Source organism: Pimephales promelas, chromosome 17 (genome assembly GCF_988280905.1).
Source record: "Pimephales promelas chromosome 17, fPimPro1.hap1.1, whole genome shotgun sequence".
Classification (NCBI taxonomy): Eukaryota; Metazoa; Chordata; class Actinopteri; order Cypriniformes; family Leuciscidae; genus Pimephales; species Pimephales promelas.
This window is the reverse complement of record NC_142785.1, coordinates 14,373,725-14,392,938: the sequence shown is the minus strand read 5'-3', so window position 1 is coordinate 14,392,938 and position 19,214 is coordinate 14,373,725. Positions and strand designations below refer to the sequence as shown.

General features: G+C 38.9%; 2 protein-coding genes across 3 annotated transcripts in view; one reads left to right on the top strand and one right to left on the bottom strand.

Moving 5' to 3' along the window:
* Positions 1-63: 63 nt before the first annotated feature.
* Positions 64-7,865, bottom strand: LOC120488763 (uncharacterized protein K02A2.6). Of its 2 annotated transcripts, none has more exons than XM_089121952.1 (2): positions 3,730-7,865; positions 64-301 (listed from the first exon to the last, which is right to left on the bottom strand). In XM_089121952.1, exon 1 carries the CDS (start codon positions 7,057-7,059, stop codon positions 5,899-5,901), a length of 1,161 nt encoding a protein of 386 aa, XP_088978078.1. In that variant the 5' UTR covers positions 7,060-7,865; the 3' UTR covers positions 64-301; positions 3,730-5,898. Both variants share the same exon structure in this region, with proteins under 2 accessions (XP_088978078.1, XP_088978079.1).
* Positions 7,866-9,179: 1,314 nt separating this feature from the next.
* avl9 (AVL9 cell migration associated) overlaps positions 9,180-19,214 on the top strand; it is a 28,261-nt gene continuing 18,226 nt past the window's right edge. The window contains exons 1-5 of the mRNA XM_039685441.2: positions 9,180-9,386; positions 15,483-15,603; positions 17,083-17,168; positions 17,362-17,433; positions 17,517-17,606. Coding sequence (XP_039541375.1) covers positions 9,312-9,386; positions 15,483-15,603; positions 17,083-17,168; positions 17,362-17,433; positions 17,517-17,606 — 444 coding nt within the window. The 5' untranslated portion in view covers positions 9,180-9,311. The remainder of the gene's footprint in view (positions 9,387-15,482; positions 15,604-17,082; positions 17,169-17,361; positions 17,434-17,516; positions 17,607-19,214) is intronic.

Below are 19,214 nucleotides of genomic sequence, written 5' to 3'. Positions count from 1 at the left end.
GTTCACTCAAAAATAAAAATTATTTCATTACTTACCGTCAGGATACAGGCCCGGAGACAGAGGTAAGTAAATAAACATAAATCTTTATTTCAAGTTCAAAGGTGAGTGTTCAAAGTTTCAGTGGTGAATTCGAGGAGGATACGTTGCAGGAAGGATTCCAGGTGGGCAGATCCTCTTCAGTGTAATCAACATCAAACTAACACAGTCCAGTGATACATGTCTTTCTCTTTCAGATCATCCATCAGCAAACGAGACTCAGGGAGATTACCGGACTCAGGAAACAAGGATCAAGGAGCAGATTCTAGGAACATCAGAACATGGAAAGAGAGGTTAGTATTTTCAGGTAAGTATACGTTACATTCCTGGTGCCGGCTGAATCAGCGTGTTCCTTGGAGACTGTTTAGGGTCTGTTCCCGTTGGAGGCTTGACCATGACTGAGGGAAAACTGGGAGTTTATATGGAGCTGGCTGCTGATTTGGAACAGGTGCAGGTGATTTGGAGACAGGAGAGTGACTGCAGGTGTGTGGTGAAGAGGTTTCTGGGAAATGTAGTGCAGATCTATACGGTGACCGTTACACTCACCATCGTGTTGTTTCAAACCCGTAAGACTTTCGTTCATTTTCGGAACGCAAACGAAGATCTTTTTGATCACTCAGATTTGATCAAAAAGATCTTCGTTTGCGTTCCGAAAATGAACGAAATGAATGTTCTGTTCATTCTGTTTATTCATTTTCTCATATATTTTAGGTTTTTTTTATTGGTTTTAAAGAATTACAAATACAGCCTGTTTGAATAAACAGGAAATAAAACTAATAAATTAATTAAACAGTGACAAAATCAAAGTCGAGTTAAAGGTATAGCGGAGGATCTTTCCGAATTTTAGAGAAGACCCGCCCTCTCCAATTTTTTTTAAAAAAATGCACATGCACAAACACAACACTCTTGCTCCCGAGAGCTAGGGAACGTCTATACACCTTGCACAATTATGTTGCAAATTCTAAACTAACTAAAAAACATTCATAAAAAAGACAACATGTCAAATGCCCTTCCGTGTTTTATTTACTTATTATACTGATCGATTGAGTGACCGAGGACTCAAGACATGATATGTGCAACCCTGTATCACACGAAATACGTTCTGAGGAAACTATTTTGCAAATCGCAATTACGTTACATAGCAACATATAAGCAGTGCTACGTTGGTCCTTAACCTAATATCTCTCATTGTTAATACGTTATTTTTATACATAGTTGCATATGGAGAAGTAGCTTGTTGCATTTGTGTAATAATAAACACACAAGATTTTAGAATATTTCAGCGTGATACCATTTACCATTTTGGACAAAAGGCTACTTTAGACAAATTGAGATGTTTACCGTGTCTATGCGGTGCATGACTCGTGCCAGGGCTAGCATTGTAGCTTGCATTAACTTTTACTAGTGATTTTAAATGGATTTCTCCAAATAGCGTGACAAACTTTACCTGTCTGGTAGAATCTTCGCGACTGCGGCATCCGTGAGAAGCCCAACCTGTGCTTTTAGCGCACGCCAGTGTGTGATATTCACCCAAAATCTCATTCTCTCTGGTCTTGTTTCTATATTCTGCGGCCTTTCTCTTCTTATCATACACTTAGTAAACATTTTTTCTCGTTCGACCCTCAGCCATTTTCAAAGGAATGGCTGAAACCGTAACTCCGACATAATACACATGAAAGTGAAAACTACATAGGGATGAGCACGTAGCCTACGACGGCCTTACGTAAACATATCACCAGAATGATTGACACTTAGGTGGACCAATAGTATAGACTACCCACCCGGAAAAAGAAAATCCTCCGCTATACCTTTAAGCAAAAACATTAAAATTAATGTTTACAAATAGAAACACATTTTACAGCTTTCTTATTTTTCAAATTTGTTTTTAGGTATTGATGAACTTCTGCCTTTAAAATCAAAAACAAAGTCTTATTTCGCCATAATTGTACAAGAAGACACTATTGGATATCTTTGCTCTAAATACCATTCACAATCCTAGAACTGAGGTCTAACAGTCTTTGTTGACCATAACTGGTTCTCATTGTATTCATTTTTATATTTCTTGTGATATTGACATTATTAAATTATTGAAATTACATTTGATATTGATGTAGAAGTGTTGAATCCCATTTTGGATTCTCCAGTCTGCAAATGAAGGCTTCATCCCAGGATCTATTCTAGAGATGTTCTCAAACACCAGGACGCCCATGAACGACCAGGGGACATCAGGATTGTCATTGAAGGCCAGATAATCTTACAGTATAACCTTGGCATTAGTTTCTGTGAAATTCATCTTCCAACCTGAACTGAAGTACACATTTGAGTGAAATGGTCATGAAAGGCAGCACATTTCAAAGAAATTCTCTCAAAACATGTTTAAATTTACTTTATATTAATTTAGTTATACTGTCATTGTTCTTATTGTTCTTAAGCAAGATATTAACTATTTTGGAGATCATCTATTAAGGCCAAAGCAGGCTACATGTAAACCCTTACTTTGGCCTTTATTCTTATTGGATTGTGTGGTTTTTTTTAACATACGCATTTCAGACATATATTTGTGTAACTTGCTTCTCTTTATGTACAGTATGTTTGAAATTGCCTAACTAGTTTTAACATTTAAACCTACAATGTTAATTTTGCTATATATATATATATATATATATAAAGTCAGCTTACGGTTTCCCAAACTGGGAAAATTTATTTGATCTTTTTTTTTTTTTTTTTTCAGTTTTATCAGTTATTTATTTATTTTTTTAATCAGGATTATTTTATTATAATTGTATTTATTGAAACACCACTTTATATACTGAATGAAGCTTTCATTTAAACATAAGTCATGTTAAATTAACACAAGATCACGTGACAAAAAGTATAAAAACAACATATAAAAAACTAGGCAACAAGAACAGATAAATGATGTTAAGAAACCATAAAATAAACATGTGCAACCGATCTAGGCTACTTTTTTTTAATCCAACAGATTTTTTTTGAGTGTGTGTATTTCGCTCACTCCATTAAAAGAGTGCGTAAAAAAATCATTTTAATGAACACTGAAAAATATGAAACATGCATTCAGTATCTCTATAAAGTATATAATATGCATTCAGTATAAAGTATATATCTCTGCAGCTTGTAAAAATAGAATGTCAGTCATGACAAATTAATATCACATATGTAACTTGTAAATAAAATACATTGATTGTAACATTCAGAATCCACTAAAGAGATATCAGTTTATTTAACAAGAACTTACAAAAGCAACAATACGAAACAGCGTGCAAGGCACAAACAATAACTGACCCAGAGGACAAGGAGGAACTTAAATACAAAGGTGAACAATGAAGACAACAGCTAAAGAGAGTGATGAGTAATGATGATTGCTGGGAGGTGCGGGTAATGGTGAAGGAGGTGCGGTGTGGGCCAGGATGCTGCTGGGAACTGTATTGCAGACGGGGACTAACGCGTGACAGTGACGATGACAGTGACAGAGACGATGACCATTAGTTGGTGACTGTGACATTGATACAGCCTATAGGCTATTATCTTAAGACCAGGGGACCATGAGGACATGCTGAAACGTTAGCCAAGATTCTAAAAAAATGGAACTCTACCACGACATCCTTACAACGCTGCCATAAAATAATGACATGCTGACCAAGTGACGACTAATTGACCCTTGTCATAAAGTACCTGTGATATCTTGTAGTTCGAATGAGGCACTGGAAACGGTGGTTGCAATACTCAATAAGTTTTACTGATCACTTCCAAGAACAGCGGCAATCATCACACATCCACAGCTCCGTGCACATTGCTGAGCTTCCTGATTACACTGAGTCATGTGACTATGAACCAATCACCTTACTGCCTTCGCCCCATGAGAACCCCCAACAAATATAAAACAAGTTTATTACATTCCTCCCCTTTAAGCTTAAACCTGGGGGAAAACAAAAAACACACAAACAAACCAAACTTAACTTTCAAGATCTTCTTGAACCAAGAACAGTCGTTCCATTTTTTTTTTTCCGACAGCTTATAAGTCCAATCTCTTGGGAGCCTTCCTGAGTCTCTCTGGATTTCTCCTTGGCTGCACTACGGGAGGTACAACAGCAGTGCTGCTATGGCTGCCCAGAGGGGACGTAACATTGCCCGACAATGTTGGGCCCAGGCAGATGCCCTTCTCTGAGGAGTCGGAGTCAGGCAGTTTCAATTCGCTGGCCTCTACTAGATCAGGCTCTAGTGAGGCATCGGATGTAAGGTCCCGGCCCTCAAACGGTGTGCATGACTCCAGTTCCTTGAGTTCTCCTCTTCTCCACAGCATGTGGTCCACATGAACTGATCGTTGTCTGTTTCCTTCCCAGACTCGGTATGTCACAGGACCTAAGCGCTTTATGACCGTCGCGGCAGTCCATTTCTCATCTCCTCCTCTGAAGTTTTTCACTCTGACTTGGTCATTTTCCTGAAACTCTCTCAATTTCAGTCTGTCTTCATCATGATAGAGCTTTTGCTTTGCCTGCTGATGCTCTATAGTGCGTGACAGATCTGGTCTCAAAAGACTGAACCGGGTGCGAAGTTCTCTCTTTAAAAACAGCTCAGCCGGGGAGCGACCGGTGACTGCGTGCGGCGTCGCCCTGTACATGAGCAGAAAGTTTGACAGCCTGTGCTGCAGAGAGATGCTGGGATGTCCCCTTGCGTCAAGAACCTGATTCACCAGCGCCATCTTCAGTATTTGCACCGACCTCTCAGCCGCTCCATTTGACGCTGGATGATATGGTGGTACCAGAGTTTGTTTTACTCCATTTTTGTCAAGGAACTGCTTGAATTCTGCGGAGGCGAATTGGGGTCCATTATCTGACACAACCTCTTCCGGAAGACCATATGCAGCAAATAGATTGCGCAACACCTCTATGGTTCTGCTTGATGATGTGGAGGTCATGTGGAAAACTAGCCTAGAAATCTAGACGCACCCTAGCGGCAACAAAAATTATTTTGCAGCAAAGTGTGGTTTAGCAACTCTCCATAGACGTTTGAGCTGGAAAACCCCAACTCTGGTAGGGCCAATCACATCGTGTATAGAGTCGGAGGGCGGGCTTAACATAATGATGACAGAGTTGCGACGGTCAGAGCAAGCTCGCCTCGGACATATTCGGTTTGAAGTCGTTCATCCTTGGATGCGGCTGGCGCCGCGCGCGCTGTTACAAAAAAAGCTGTGGCGAAATGATCAACTTGTCATATTTGCCGGCCGCGCTCGTGCTGTCACGTCGAGTATAAAGGCTTTACTCCGTGTCAGCGCGCGCTCTGATCGGTATAGGTGCACGGACCTCTCCCGAATCATCTCCAGCAAGCACCACTACTCCGCCTCCGTTTCCCTCGTAAGCTGATATTATTTAAACATTCTCTATGATATTATTTTTTTAATGACACACTGTCTCTTTCTCTCTCATACACACACAAACACACACATACTGTCTCTTTCTCTCTCGCACATATGTTGGCTAGTTATAAACTCTTTAGACTTTTAATGATTAGTGTTTTATTTTTAAAGTTTGTGGGTCGTAAAAAAAAAAATCCCTTATTTTATGAGAGTAAACTTACGTCCATAAAGATACTTGTGAATTTTTTTTACCCCATAAATGATTGCCAGCGCCTCTTTTTCTATTTGCGCATACTTTCGCTCAGCCTCAGTCAGAGTGCGAGAGGCGAACGCAACTGGTCTCATCCCCATTGTCCATCAAATGCGAAATGACTGCCCCCACCCCGTACGGGGATGCGTCACATGCCAATCTCAACGGCTTCTCTGTATCATAATGTACCAGAACTGTGCTACTCAGTAACATCTCTTTACCCTTCTTGAAGGCTTCTTCACATGCAGGCGTCCAGCTCCATTTTTCCTCTTTTTTTAAGCAGAGTGTGCAATGGCTGTAGCACACTAGACAAGTTTCTCAGAAAACGGCCATAATAGTTCAAAAGCCCCAAATACGCACGTAACTCCGAGACATTTGTGGGCTTTGGGGCATTCACAATAGCCTCCACTTTGTGCTGAGTAGGGTGCAGGCCTTCTTGATCTATCCGATGCCCCAAATACTCTACACTTGGCTGTAGAAAACTGCACTTGGCTAACTTTGCTCTCACCCCATAACGTGCAAGAGAGCTCAACACTGCCTCCAGCCTTTTTAAGTGCAGGGCTTTTGTGTCGGCTGTGATCAAGATGTCATCCAGGAAACAAGTCACCCCTTCTTGCCCTTGTAGGACCTGGTCCATCACTGATTGAAAAATTGACGGTGCGCTGGCAACCTGATAGCTAAGACGATGGTATCGGTACTGTCCTCTGTGAGTATTAATGGTTAAATACTCTTCAGAGTCTTTGTCCAATCTCAACTGCTGATAAGCATGCGAAAGGTCTAACTTTGAGAACCACTTCCCTCCTGCTAGGGTCGCAAATAAATCCTCAGTGTTGGGCAGAGGGTACGTCTCTACTTCCAGCTGGTTATTTATTGTGACCTTGTAATCCCCACAGATGCGGATGGATTTATCAGCCTTCGGTACAACTACGATCGGGGCCCCCCATTTACTATGATCCACTTTGGAAACTATTCCCTCTTTTTCTAACCTATCCAGTTCTTTTTCCACAGCCTCCTTCAATGAATACGGCACTGGCCGGGCTTTGCAAAAGACTGGCTGTGCATTCGGCTGCATTCTTATAATTGCTCTGAATTCCTCTATGGCACCGGCCTTCTCCGAAAACACCACAGAGTGGCGCTGCAGCACTGCTTGTAATTCCGGGTCGCCATGTTTCGTTCCTTTTTCAACTGTGAAAATATTCCTCCAGTCCAGCTTTAGCTTTTCCAACCAATTTCGACCAAACAGAGCCGGCCTGTTTCCTTTCACTATGATGAGGGGCAGTGTAGCTTTCTGGTCCCCGTACTGCACTGGTGCCTGAACGCAGCCAAGAAGGGGAATGATTTCTCCTGAGTACGATTTTAATCTGATGTTGGACTTTTCAATGGGTAAATGCGGAAACATATTCTGGTGCAACACTTCATACTAATGTCCTCATCACATACTTTCAAATTAATTTTAATGCCTCCATCCCCACTGGATACCATGTAAACTGTAAAGACCCCTAATGGGTCATCTTCACCGTCTACATTGTGATCCTCCGTTTCCACATACTGGGCCTTGGCAGTCTGTCTCCTATTCCGACATGCTCTGGAAATGTGCCCTGTCTTGGAACATGCATGACATTTCTCATTTTTAAATCGGCATTCCTGAGGTGAGTGTCCCCCTCCCCCACAACGATAACATCTCTGTTCACTGTCCCCTTCCTGATAATTTTTCAGTTTTGGATTCTCATTTCCATGTCTAAACTGCCGTCGTCCTTTGCTTCCAAGATATGATTTAGAGACTTGATTTACAGCTGCACCCTGTACTTTTCCCAAGATTTCAAGAGAATTCTTCGACGCCATCTCCATTGTCAACGCTATTTCACATGCGCGTGTAAACGTCAGCTCTCTTTCCGCCAGTAATTTTCTTTGAATCGATTCTGCGGACAGTCCACTCACAAGGCGATCTCTCAATGCGTCATCTAAGTGAGTTCCATATTCACAATCCTTCGACAATTGTCTTATTGCCACTATGTAATCTGTCACTGACTCTCCTTCTTTTTGATCACGTTTCTGAAAATGGAATCTCTCCGCTATGACCAAAGGCTTCGGCTGATAATGTGATTTCAACGTATCAGTCAACTCTTCATAAGTCATTTCTGCGGGCTTCTTTGGTATTACCAAGTTTTTCAGCAGTCCATAAGTTTCTGGTCCAATGCACGCTAAAAATACACTGACCTGTTTTTCTGCTTTTATTTCGTTTGCCTCTAGCCACAGTTCAAATCTCTCCAGGTAGGATGCGAAATCCTCCCGCGACTCCTTGAACTCTTCCACTCGTCCTATTAGCGCCATCCTCGTCGCCAATGTGATATCTTGTAGTTCGAATGAGGCACTGGAAACGGTGGTTGCAATACTCAATACGTTTTACTGATCACTTCCAAGAACAGCGGCAATCATCACACATCCACAGCTCCGTGCACATTGCTGAGCTTCCTGATTACACTGAGTCATGTGACTATGAACCAATCACCTTACTGCCTTCGCCCCATGAGAACCCCCAACAAATATAAAACAAGTTTATTACAGTACCCTGATATATAGCACAAGTACATCTTGGAGACATCTATTTGATATCTCCATTTACATCTGTCATCTGTAATGTATTTTAAGAGCGTTTGCTCATATGCTCGTCTCTGACGTGTCTTGTTAGCTGTCATATAAACATTTAGAAGATGTCTTTAAGATGTTTAAGATTTAGAATGTAGCCTTTGTAAAACAGTTTTTTTCTGAGACTGAGATGTTTTTTTTACGCAGATAGCACGTATACTGTAGGCCTACGTCTGCAAGATCACTTAATCTGCCCTCTGCTGTGTACAAACATCTGATAGACATCTTTAAGATGTCAGTTTATCATTTATAAACATCTTAACATTTTCTAATTGTCTATTTGACAGGAAACGTCTTATAGACGTATTGCAAATGAGCAAACACTCTAAAAATAGACCTAGCCTACGTCTTCCATGTTAACTCCGAGATTGGCTATGTGTGCTATCGCTTTTCAGATTAACAGATCTTTAGCAGTCACTTTACAAACCTGGGAAGAATGGAGATAAATTATGTTGAGAAAACATCAAATAAATATGTGCAAAAAAAACAAACAAATAAAGCATTTCTAAAACACAGTTGAAAGCTATGCATAATGCATTAATAAAAGAAAAGAAATCTGACCAAAAACGAATTGAATGAGGACAACTCCAAAATAAATGAAAGCATGCATGTAAATCACAAATGCACAAAATATATCAATACAAAACGTTGTCATACAGACTATCCTGGCGACGTCGTGTGTGTTTGCTGGGAAGTGTTCTTGTTAAACGGTTTTTATTTTGTCATCAATATCAAAGACTGCATGAACTGGCCACCGACACAGGATTTAGTGCTTAAAAATGAATGGCTATGATGGATTGATTGATGATCCATCTATTCGAGCCATGGCTCGCCCTCTCTCGGCTGTCTATGACGGGTTTTCGTCTGGTGTGTTTGTGTCCTGGAGGCGGAGCATCGCGTGACATGATGGTCAAGAGTGCGGAAGTTAAAGGCTCCACACATTAAACAAATGTTTTACTTTTTATTTCTTCTCTTTTGAACTCTGGTTTGATTATAATAGAGCTAATGGAGTCGCAGTGCAAAGAGGAACCGGTGCTGCACATCGTAGTTGTGGGATTTCACCATAAAAAGGGTTGTCAGGTAAGAGTCTGTCGCATGTTTGTTTATTAATCTGCTTCAAACGTGTCGCGCGCTTCTTTATTGCCCGTTCATATAATTTGTTTTTACTATTGTATAATTTATTATTTACCTTTGTTGGTACTTTGGTGTAGAAATGCAACAGACAACAATAAGCAAAAAATAAAGCTCTTTGCTTTAGGAGCTCGACTCACTAAATGATGAATGATCATAAATTATCAACATCGCCTGTAACTCCACACTGATGACGATAAAGTGTGTGAGATCTAGCATTTCTGCCTTCATTCCACCCAGACAAACAAAACAAGTAAAAACACATTTCTTTTATTTTTGAATGAATGGCAATTATTGCATGATGTCCACTCACATGAGAAGGTTTCAGTCATATCATAATCTATAATAGCGAAAGCTCGTTTATTCTTTATAAAGGTCCCTCCCTCATGGTGGCTGCCATGTTGATATCACATGACCAGATGAATAATGTTCACTGACTGGCATCACATCAAGGCATCACATACAAATTTAATTATTGGACATAGATCAAAATATAGTAGGAATAACAAATTCAGTTAGAATAGTAAGACATTGTAATAATATAGTTATAAATCAAATTAAGCCAGTTTAAAAAAAAATCAATATGTTACACTATTGCATTTTCATTTTAAAACTTAATCCTGTGCAAAAGTTTGAGTTTGTGGCCTAGCCCTATTTATTTGAACCGTGAGAAGCGTCAAAGCTTACGCTACTCCTACATCACGTCTGGGGTTACTCTTTTGGCATTAAGTAGGCTGTCTCCTGGAAGCTTTATTTCCGTTTTTAATATGCATATTTTTCTTACACAAATGCATTGCTGCACTTCAGAAGACCTTTATTAACCCCTCGGAGCTGTGTGGAGTAGCCTATGTTAATGATTGATGCACTTTTTGGGCTTATAAATTTCATCCTCTATTCACTGCCATTATAAAGTTTGGAAGAGCTTTTATATTTTTGCGCTACTGAATGATTCTAAACTAATGGATGCTGCATTGTAACGTACACTCATACAGAAGATCGTGCCTACCAATCTACAATGTAGCACCCATTAGTTTAGAATGGCAAATAAACTTAGGTGTACAACAATAAGCTGTTTAAAACGTGAATTCTCTCAATAAATTTTGAGCATCTATAATATAATCATCTTATGGAGTGCTCTCAGAGTATGCATTTATTTGTCATTTTAACGGTTTGGACACAGAGCTTTAAAGTGGATATTAAGTGGATGTCCATGACCAGCGACTAATGTCAAGCCTAAAGGTCATGGCAGAGAATTAAAGAGTTAAAGTTGGTGCAACCCCTGTACATTCAAGACTCTATTCTCTTATCTATAGCCCCATTTACACTGCATGGGAAACAGTGAAGAAGAGAACACAACACGCGAATATGGACGTCAGACAGAAACTAGTACTGCACACTGTTTGCGCGATGATTTGCTCTGAGAAAAAATGCAAGAAAAAATAAGATTTACCCGGTGACCTCATCTGATGCCTTGCTATGATTAGCTATAGCTCATGACATCACTGAGGTTGAGTTGCGCGACGGCCGCTTAAATCGGGCTTAAAATCCTGTAGTGTGAACTTGGCTTTAGTTGAATTTAATGATGCTGATTAAACATGCTGAAGCTCAAACGTGCTGCGTAACACAAGAATGAACCTCATTGGTTCTTGCTGAAGCTCAAACTTGTCGCGTAACATGAGAATGAACCTCAGTGGCTCCTGGTGAAGCTCAAACGTGCTGTGTAACACACAAGAATGAACCTCATTAGTTCTTGCCAGTTGTTGTTTTTCAGCATTAACAAAAATAAAACCACTTCTGCTGAACTTGTTGACTGTCATGCTTGATTTTCAGTCACAATTTCTTCACCAAACAATAGCCTTTGACTCTAGAAGCAAAATGGTCAGGTGGTGTAACTGGTTTGTGTCAATTGGCGTAACCAGTATTTTTCATAAAAAATATAATTATATACAGGAAAATTAATGTAGAATTAACAAAATTTAATTATCTAGTTTAGTGTAATAACATGGTTTTAACAATTTCCAACATGACATCATGACTTTTGCGTAAACATACACGCCACTTTCAAGTCGAGTCAAGTGGCGTGTTATCTCTACGCATTTTGAGCTATCAGCGTGTATAAGTTCACAATACATATTGTTTTAAAGCAGCTTTACAGAAAGTGCATTTCAGAAATGTACATGGAAAAAATACATTTAGTTATTCATGTATTAATTTAGAGCATAACATATCATTGAGCCGTCTCTTCACAGGCGTCGAGAGTCGTCTCTTCACAGGCGTTTAGTCATCTCATTGCAGGTGTTGGGGCATCGGAAGTCTCCGTGAGATGCTGGATACAATCTGGAGCTGATGAACGCTATTTACCTCGGGTCTTGCGTCCTAATATAACAGCAGAAAAGTAGATGGGAAATAATTAGTAAGAGTAAGAACTCTCTAAGAACTGTAGCTTGTTTATTGAGGATGCAGGACAACCAGTTAATAAAGCATTACAGTAATCTAGTCTCGAGGTCATGAATGCATGAACTAACTTTGCTGCATCAGAAACAGATAGCATGATACGTAGCTTAGCAATGTTTCTAAGGTGGAAAAAGGCTGTTCTTGTAACATATTAAATATGATTTTCGAAAGACAAGTTGCGGTCTAGTATGACACCCAGGTATTTTACTGTAGTGGATAAAGTAACAGGACATCCTTCTAAATTAAAGTTGTATTGCAAGAGGTTTTGTGGGTAGTTTTTTGGACCAATAAGTACTAGCTCCGTTTTATCTGAATTTAATAGCAGGAAATTACACGCCATCCAGCATTTTATATCTTTAAGACACTGTCAATTTAGATGAGTTGGTGTTTTCATCTAGTCATGGTGAAATATATAATTGAGTGTTATTGTCGTGGTTTCAGTCTTTTTATGAAATCACTTCTCAAGAATCTTTGATGCCAGAAATATTAGACTTTATTATAACAAACAAAGCTGAGCGTCCTCTGCAGGGGATCACTCCCTCCAGCAGGAGATCACTTCGTCCTGCAGGCACTCACTCCAGAACAGGTGGCCAGTTTCACATATATACACATACATCACCTCCAAAAATGGTAATACATCCTATAGATATTTTGAGGTAAAGGTCTTGTACCATGTGACTTCTGAGAATAGCACTCTCTGTTGTATCAGCATTTGAGCCTTTCAGGCTTCCAAATGTCAAACCCAAAGACGCACACACGTACACAGAGGAACTAATAGTGTCCTAATATATAGATAAATTGCTTATTTTCTAAATAATAACATTTTCAACATCATCAGCATAACAGTGGAAATGAATTCCATGTTTTCTTATAATATTACCAAGTGGCAGCATATATATTGAAAATAGCAGAGGGCCCAACACCGATCCTTGTGGCACTCCACAGTCTAGTGACGTTATTAAACAGACAAAATGGTAACGGTCTGATAAGTATTATCTAAACCAGCTTAATGGCTATCCTTGAACACCTGTGTAGTTTTGTAGTCGATCCAATAAAGAGTATTTTATGATCTATAGTGTCGAACGCAGCACTACGATTGAAAAGAACTAGTATTGAGATACAGCCTTGGTCAGAAGTTAGCGCAGAAGAAGCTTTTAACTAGCGCAGTTTCTGTGTTATGATGCGGTCTAACTAGCGCAGTTTCTGTGGTATGATGCGGTCTTTTATCATTTTCTTGCAAGAAAGAGCACAATTGAGCGGACACAACTTTTTCTAGTATTTTAGATATAAAATGAAAGATTTGAAATGGGTCTGTAATTTGTAATAACATAAGTTTATTAGTTTTTTACTTTCACAAGACAAAGCAATTTATCATTACTCAAGATTTAACAGTTGAAATGACTAAACCAGCCAATTTGGATTATACCTGTAGGCCTACTTAATTTAAAGGTTCTCTAAGCGATCCTGGGTGTTGACGTTCGGAATATTTTCAAACAAATCGGAGGCTAGCTAGACCCGCCCTCCTCCGCATCTCATCTCCTCCCCCTCTCTTCTGTGCTTCCTGAAATAATTGTGAACGTGCATAGTTCTAGCTAATTATATCCTTGTGTGGGTTTGGCGAACATAAGCGTCAATTTAGAAGAAAAAAAAAACAATTTAACGTTACCCACCTGTCCAGCAAAAACAGAGCAACCTGAATGTCGGACTGTAAGCCCTTCTGCCGCCGGAGTTCTCGCCATCGTTCAAAAGCGATGTAAATTCGGAACTTCGCACGTTCTTTATCCGACTCCTTCTTCTTTTTAATTTGTTCTTCAGAACGACGTCTCTTTGGTCGTGTGTCGGCCATTTTTCAAACTTCCCTCTGATGCTTCGCTCTCCTTCACACACACACCCCCCCTTCATGTGCACGCACACTAAACCCCCAGACCCACCCTCAAATACTTCTTGCCAGTGATTGGCTGGAACACTGTTTGTTAGATTTCGTGGTCCGGGTGAGACATGATTGTTTTTGTTGCCGTTTGTGGAGCCTGTGGTGTCTACAGAGACCGCGTTTTTTTACAGTGTGTTTAGGGGACAGGCAGCTAGCCGATAGTGAGGAGACGTTTGATGTATGTGACAAACTTTAATGCAGCAACAAATTATTTCACAGTCAAAGTTTATTTATATAAAATATATATATATTTTTTTTAATTCATCCTTTTTCCTAGTTGCTTTTATAAACAGACAATCATTTTTTTTTAACAGTTCCCAATTTAAAATAGACTAGTAGGCCTATAAGGCCTAGTAAATTTACCATTAATAGAATATTATTTTTTTACTTCACTTTCACCATGTCCATTATTATAGTGTGGTGACTCTGACATTACAATGAACAAAGCACATGTAATTATGAAATTAAATGAAAATAAAAATAAAATAATAATAATAAGTTATTAAAACATCTAACATGGCCACCACAAACTCATTTAATTTGCCTTCTGCTTTTGCCAGCACTCTCTCTTGGCTTTTGCACACTTTGAGGTGTTCCCTGCGTTTTAATTAAAAACGCACTGAAATTCGGCATAACCTTCCATTAAAAGCTCTTGCTCCTCTGCTTGGGAGAGAAAATGGGCGTGTTCTTTGGCCATCCTGAGCAGCCAATAGCAGCGTTGCTAATCACTGTTTCTGCTATCGATACATGTCCCCTTTAAACCAACGCGAGAACGCGCAGTTATCTCAGATGACTCAATCCAGCGATACTAATCATAACCGGCAGGAGTGTTCAAAGAACCCAATTAGCCGGATCATGATGAGCACGATGATATTATCTTGGATGTCTCATTTGATCTTGGATGTTTTAAGCCAGTGTTTCCCAACCCTGTTCCTGGCGGCACACCAACACTGCGTGTTTTCTTTGTCTCCCTAATCAAACACACCCGATTCAACCCATCAGCTCATTAACCCACCTGATTATGAGCTGATGGGTTGAATCAGGTGTGTTTGATAAGGGAGACAAAGAATACACGCAGACAGTGTTGGTGTGCCGCCAGGAACAGGGTTGGGAAACACTGTTTTAAGCAACGTACAAAGAATGGGCCCCAGTTCTCCTGTTTTTTCTTGTTCTGGATTATTGGACTGTTTTTGTTATATTCTATATATTCTGTATTGTCATGTGCTTCACTTACAGCATGCAGTAATGCACACGGCACCCTTTAGCGTCAATATGAGACGCAGATATATATGGGCCAGGTGGCGCCTCCTAGGGGTCTAACCCTAACCCTACCCCAGACCTAAACCTACCCATAACTGAACAAAACTATGTGCGTGTTTTATTGATGCTAAAGGGTGCCATATGCGTTGGATTTAGACAAAATGTCAAAAGCGTCACTATATGACGCCATAGGATGAGAATGCGTTGTCACACCACATGCCATGCTCATGACAGGTTAATTTGGTAAAAATTACATTTGGTTTAGTAAAATTGATAAGTACAAAGCTGTTCAAATATTTGAGCTGTGCTAAAAATATGCTAGCTTTTTATAGTTTTCAGATAGCCCTTTCTCATCATTAACCTCAAATCAGTCTACTCTTGTCTTTTTATTTTTATTTCAGGTAGAATTCTCATATCCTCCCATTATTCCCAGTGCGGGTCATGACAGTAACACACTCCCAGAGGAATGGAAGTACCTGCCTTTCCTGGCACTGCCCGACGGAGCACACAATTATCAGGAAGGTAAAGTCTCAATCTACACTACACTACACTTTAGTACAAATTGAGAAGAGTTTTTGAAATTCTACCTAAATACTTTTATTTCTTCAGTTTCTTTGTTTTTGTTAGTTTTTGCTTGTTTTTTCGTAGCAATATCTGGCAACATTGTTCTGTCGGCATTAATAAAAAAAATAAAAAAAAGCTTAGGTTGTAGACAAACTGTAATATCTATCTATCTTTAGGAAGATACAAACGTAATGATCATCGTGATGTGTAAGAATCTATCTGTAGGTTTATTGTTATTAAAACTTTGCGTTGAAATATCTTTGTCTTCTTCGCCTGTTTACCTGCAACCACCTGTGACAAATGCAGCATAATGCATATTGTTTTATTGACTTTTACAATACTTTTTCACAAAGCAGTAGCGATACCATAGCCCATTTCCCTTTTCCTTACAGTTAATGTTAGGTAATAACATTGTCCCATTGGCCCAGTCACATCTGCCTAACACAATATCAAGTCATATAAGCTACATTTTGGGCCAGGCGTACATGGGGCTGTTCTAAAAGTCGAGAGGTTGTGAGCCCCAGCACAAGCAATCATTTGAATTTATGTGCCATTATAAATTAGCAAATAATTATATAACTGTCTTTGCCAATTTGCCATTAAAGTTAACAAATTTATGTTACCAGCCTGCTGAAATGGCACCAAAACATTTCCCCATAACGCTTAGGGCCCTATTTTAACGATCTAAGTGCATGGTCTAAAGCTCACGGCGCAAGTGCACTTAGGGCGTGTCCGAATCCACTGATGGAACGATGGGGAAAATGGTTGTCCCTAATCTCTAAAAGGGTTGTCCCTAATCTCTTATTGAGTAATGGGTTTGTTTTTGGCGTAACGTGTAATAAACCAATCAGAGTTTCATCTCCCATTCCCTTTTGAAAGCCAGTTGCATTCGTGGCATGGCGGATTCGCTACATTACGGAATTTGTAAGCGGAAAGACCGAATGCTTCTCCACAGAGGAAACTGGTCTGGTTAAAAGTTAAAATGCTCAAGTAGGACATCTATGAGACAAGCCGAATTCTTTGAAATGTTTATGTGCACAATAATAATCTTTCACATTGTAATCCTTTTATTTTTAATTTTTAAATAAATAAATGTAACTAAATGTTCTTCCTTTAAATATCCAACATTTATTTTTAAACCAGGTTTTTGTTTGTTTGATGGTGCAGTCTATTTCAGTTGCCTCAAAATAGCAACACGCCAACAATGTGCCTGAACACACCTTGTTTTCAGACCAGCACACACATGGGCACACAGATGGGCTCAAATGCATTTGCTATTTAAACAATGTGGCGCAGGACGTGAAAATGATAACTGCGTCAGGCTGAAACTTGCCACACTTTGTTCACACTGAGCTATGATCATAGATATAATCAATGAAGTATTTTATCAGCATATTTGTTTCAAAATGTATATTGTTATGTTTTTTTATGGAATAGACACGGTCTACTTTCATTTACCTCCTCTGGATGGACAGATGAAATGTGTTTATGGAGTGTCTTGCTACAGACAGATGGAGGCTAAGGTTTGTCCACAATAATTTATACTTATGCTTTGTGTAAGATTTACTTTTTTTAATTGAGCATAACCCAGTTAAATGCTGTCTGAAATCCAACATAAATTTCTCTAAATAAATAAATAAGCTGATTTTTTTATAGATACTGTTAAAGAATAACATTATATCTAGTCTGATGTTATTGTAATGCTGTGTATTACAGGCACTGAAAGTACGAGAGGCAGATATCACGAGAGAGACAGTTCAGAAGAGTGTTTGTGTTCTCAGTCGACTGGTGAGATGCATATACTAGAGAAGCTTTGATTTTCATAGAAAAATACTGATTATTAATATTAATGTTATGCATTGTTGTTTCAGCCACTGTTTGGAATGATAGAGGCTAAACTTCAGCTCATAACACACGCTTACTTTGAAGAAAAAGATTTCTCTCAGATCTCCATCCTAAAGGCAAGATCTTTCACACACAATACATTTTCAGATATTTTAAGAACTAATACAGCTAGAATATATAGAACAAGGACCTGTAAGTTCAAATGTTTTACACTTATGAAATTAAGAACTTCAGTCATATCAGTGGTGTAGGTTTTACAAATTCCATCTGTAGACTCATGTTCGCAGCGATTAGTAAACATGTCCCCCAAGCATTCCTCTCACACACTGGTTCTTTAAACCAGTGGATTTTAAATTAGGAATGGGCACAATGACTAGTGTAATTGTTGTTTAAACAGATTTTTTTTAATTGACTTGTCAGTTGGTCTAAAATTAAGACACTCTTAGTAAAGAGTAAAAAAAAAAAAATCGCATTTTGTATATTTGGGATTCATTTGTTGTACTAAATCTATTATAGCCAACAACAGGTAAATCTGACATTAACCCTCAGGTGCTCTTCGGTCATTTCTGACCGAAAAATGTTCTGTTTTGAAATTTTATAAATCACAGCTTCATAGGAATGTTACGAAACTTGGTGACTTTTATGGCATTGGGTATGTGAACACACAAAAAAATTGAGGTCATGATTCGAGCAATTTATGTGGTCGTAAAAAATGAGTCACACTTTTGCTCTTCTGTCAAAAATGACAACCCATAGGAAATGAATGGGAAAATGATACAAAAAAAAATTCTTTGAATTTTTGTATGTACAATCTACAAATCGGCCACGATGCAGAAAAAAAGTGCTCAGCATTGAAGGGGTGACACTGTAAAACATCAAGAGTGCAAAACAGACATTTCCACCCCTACGCACACACATACACACACACTTTTATACACAAAAACACCAATAAATTGTGATTTAAAGAAATCTGTTTTGAATATTTAAAAATCACAGCTTCTTCAGAAAATTACGAAACTTGGTGACTTTTATGGCATTGGGTATGTGAACACACAAAAAAATTGAGGTCATGATTCGAGCAATTTAAGTGGTCGTAAAAAATGAGTCACACTTTTGCTCTTCTGTCAAAAATGACAACCCATAGGAAATGAATGGGAAATTGATACAAAAAAAAAATTCTCCTAATTTTTGTATGTACAATCTACAAATCGGCCACAATTCTAAAAAAAAAAAAAAGTACACCGCAAGAAAGGGGTGACGCTCTACAACATCTAGAGTGCAAAACAGACACACCCACCAACACACACACACATACAAACACACTTTTATACACATACACACCAATAAATTTTGATTACAAAAAGTATGTTTTGAATTTTTAAAAATCACAGCTTCATCGCGATGTTACGAAACTTGGTGACTTTTATGGCAATATGTATGTGAACACACAAAAAAATTGAGGTCATGATCTGAGCTTGCTAAGTGGTCTTAAAAAAAATAGTCACACTTGTGGTCTTTGGTCAAAAATGACCCCATAGGAAATGAATGGGAAATTGTAAAAAAAAAGAAAAAAAAATGTGAATATTTGTTTTCCCTACCGACAGAGAGCCAAACCCTTTACCTAAAATCACCCTATTTGCTGTGTATCAGTAGGACATGATTCGTTTTCATGGATATATATACTGTATGTAAATTAATTACTCCAGACGTTATCTGTAATGTTT

What these genes read in the sequence shown, in the direction of transcription:
- LOC120488763 (XM_089121952.1), bottom strand. Translation starts at nt 7,059, where the DNA reads ATGTTTCCGCATTTACCCATTGAAAAGTCCAACATCAGATTAAAATCG.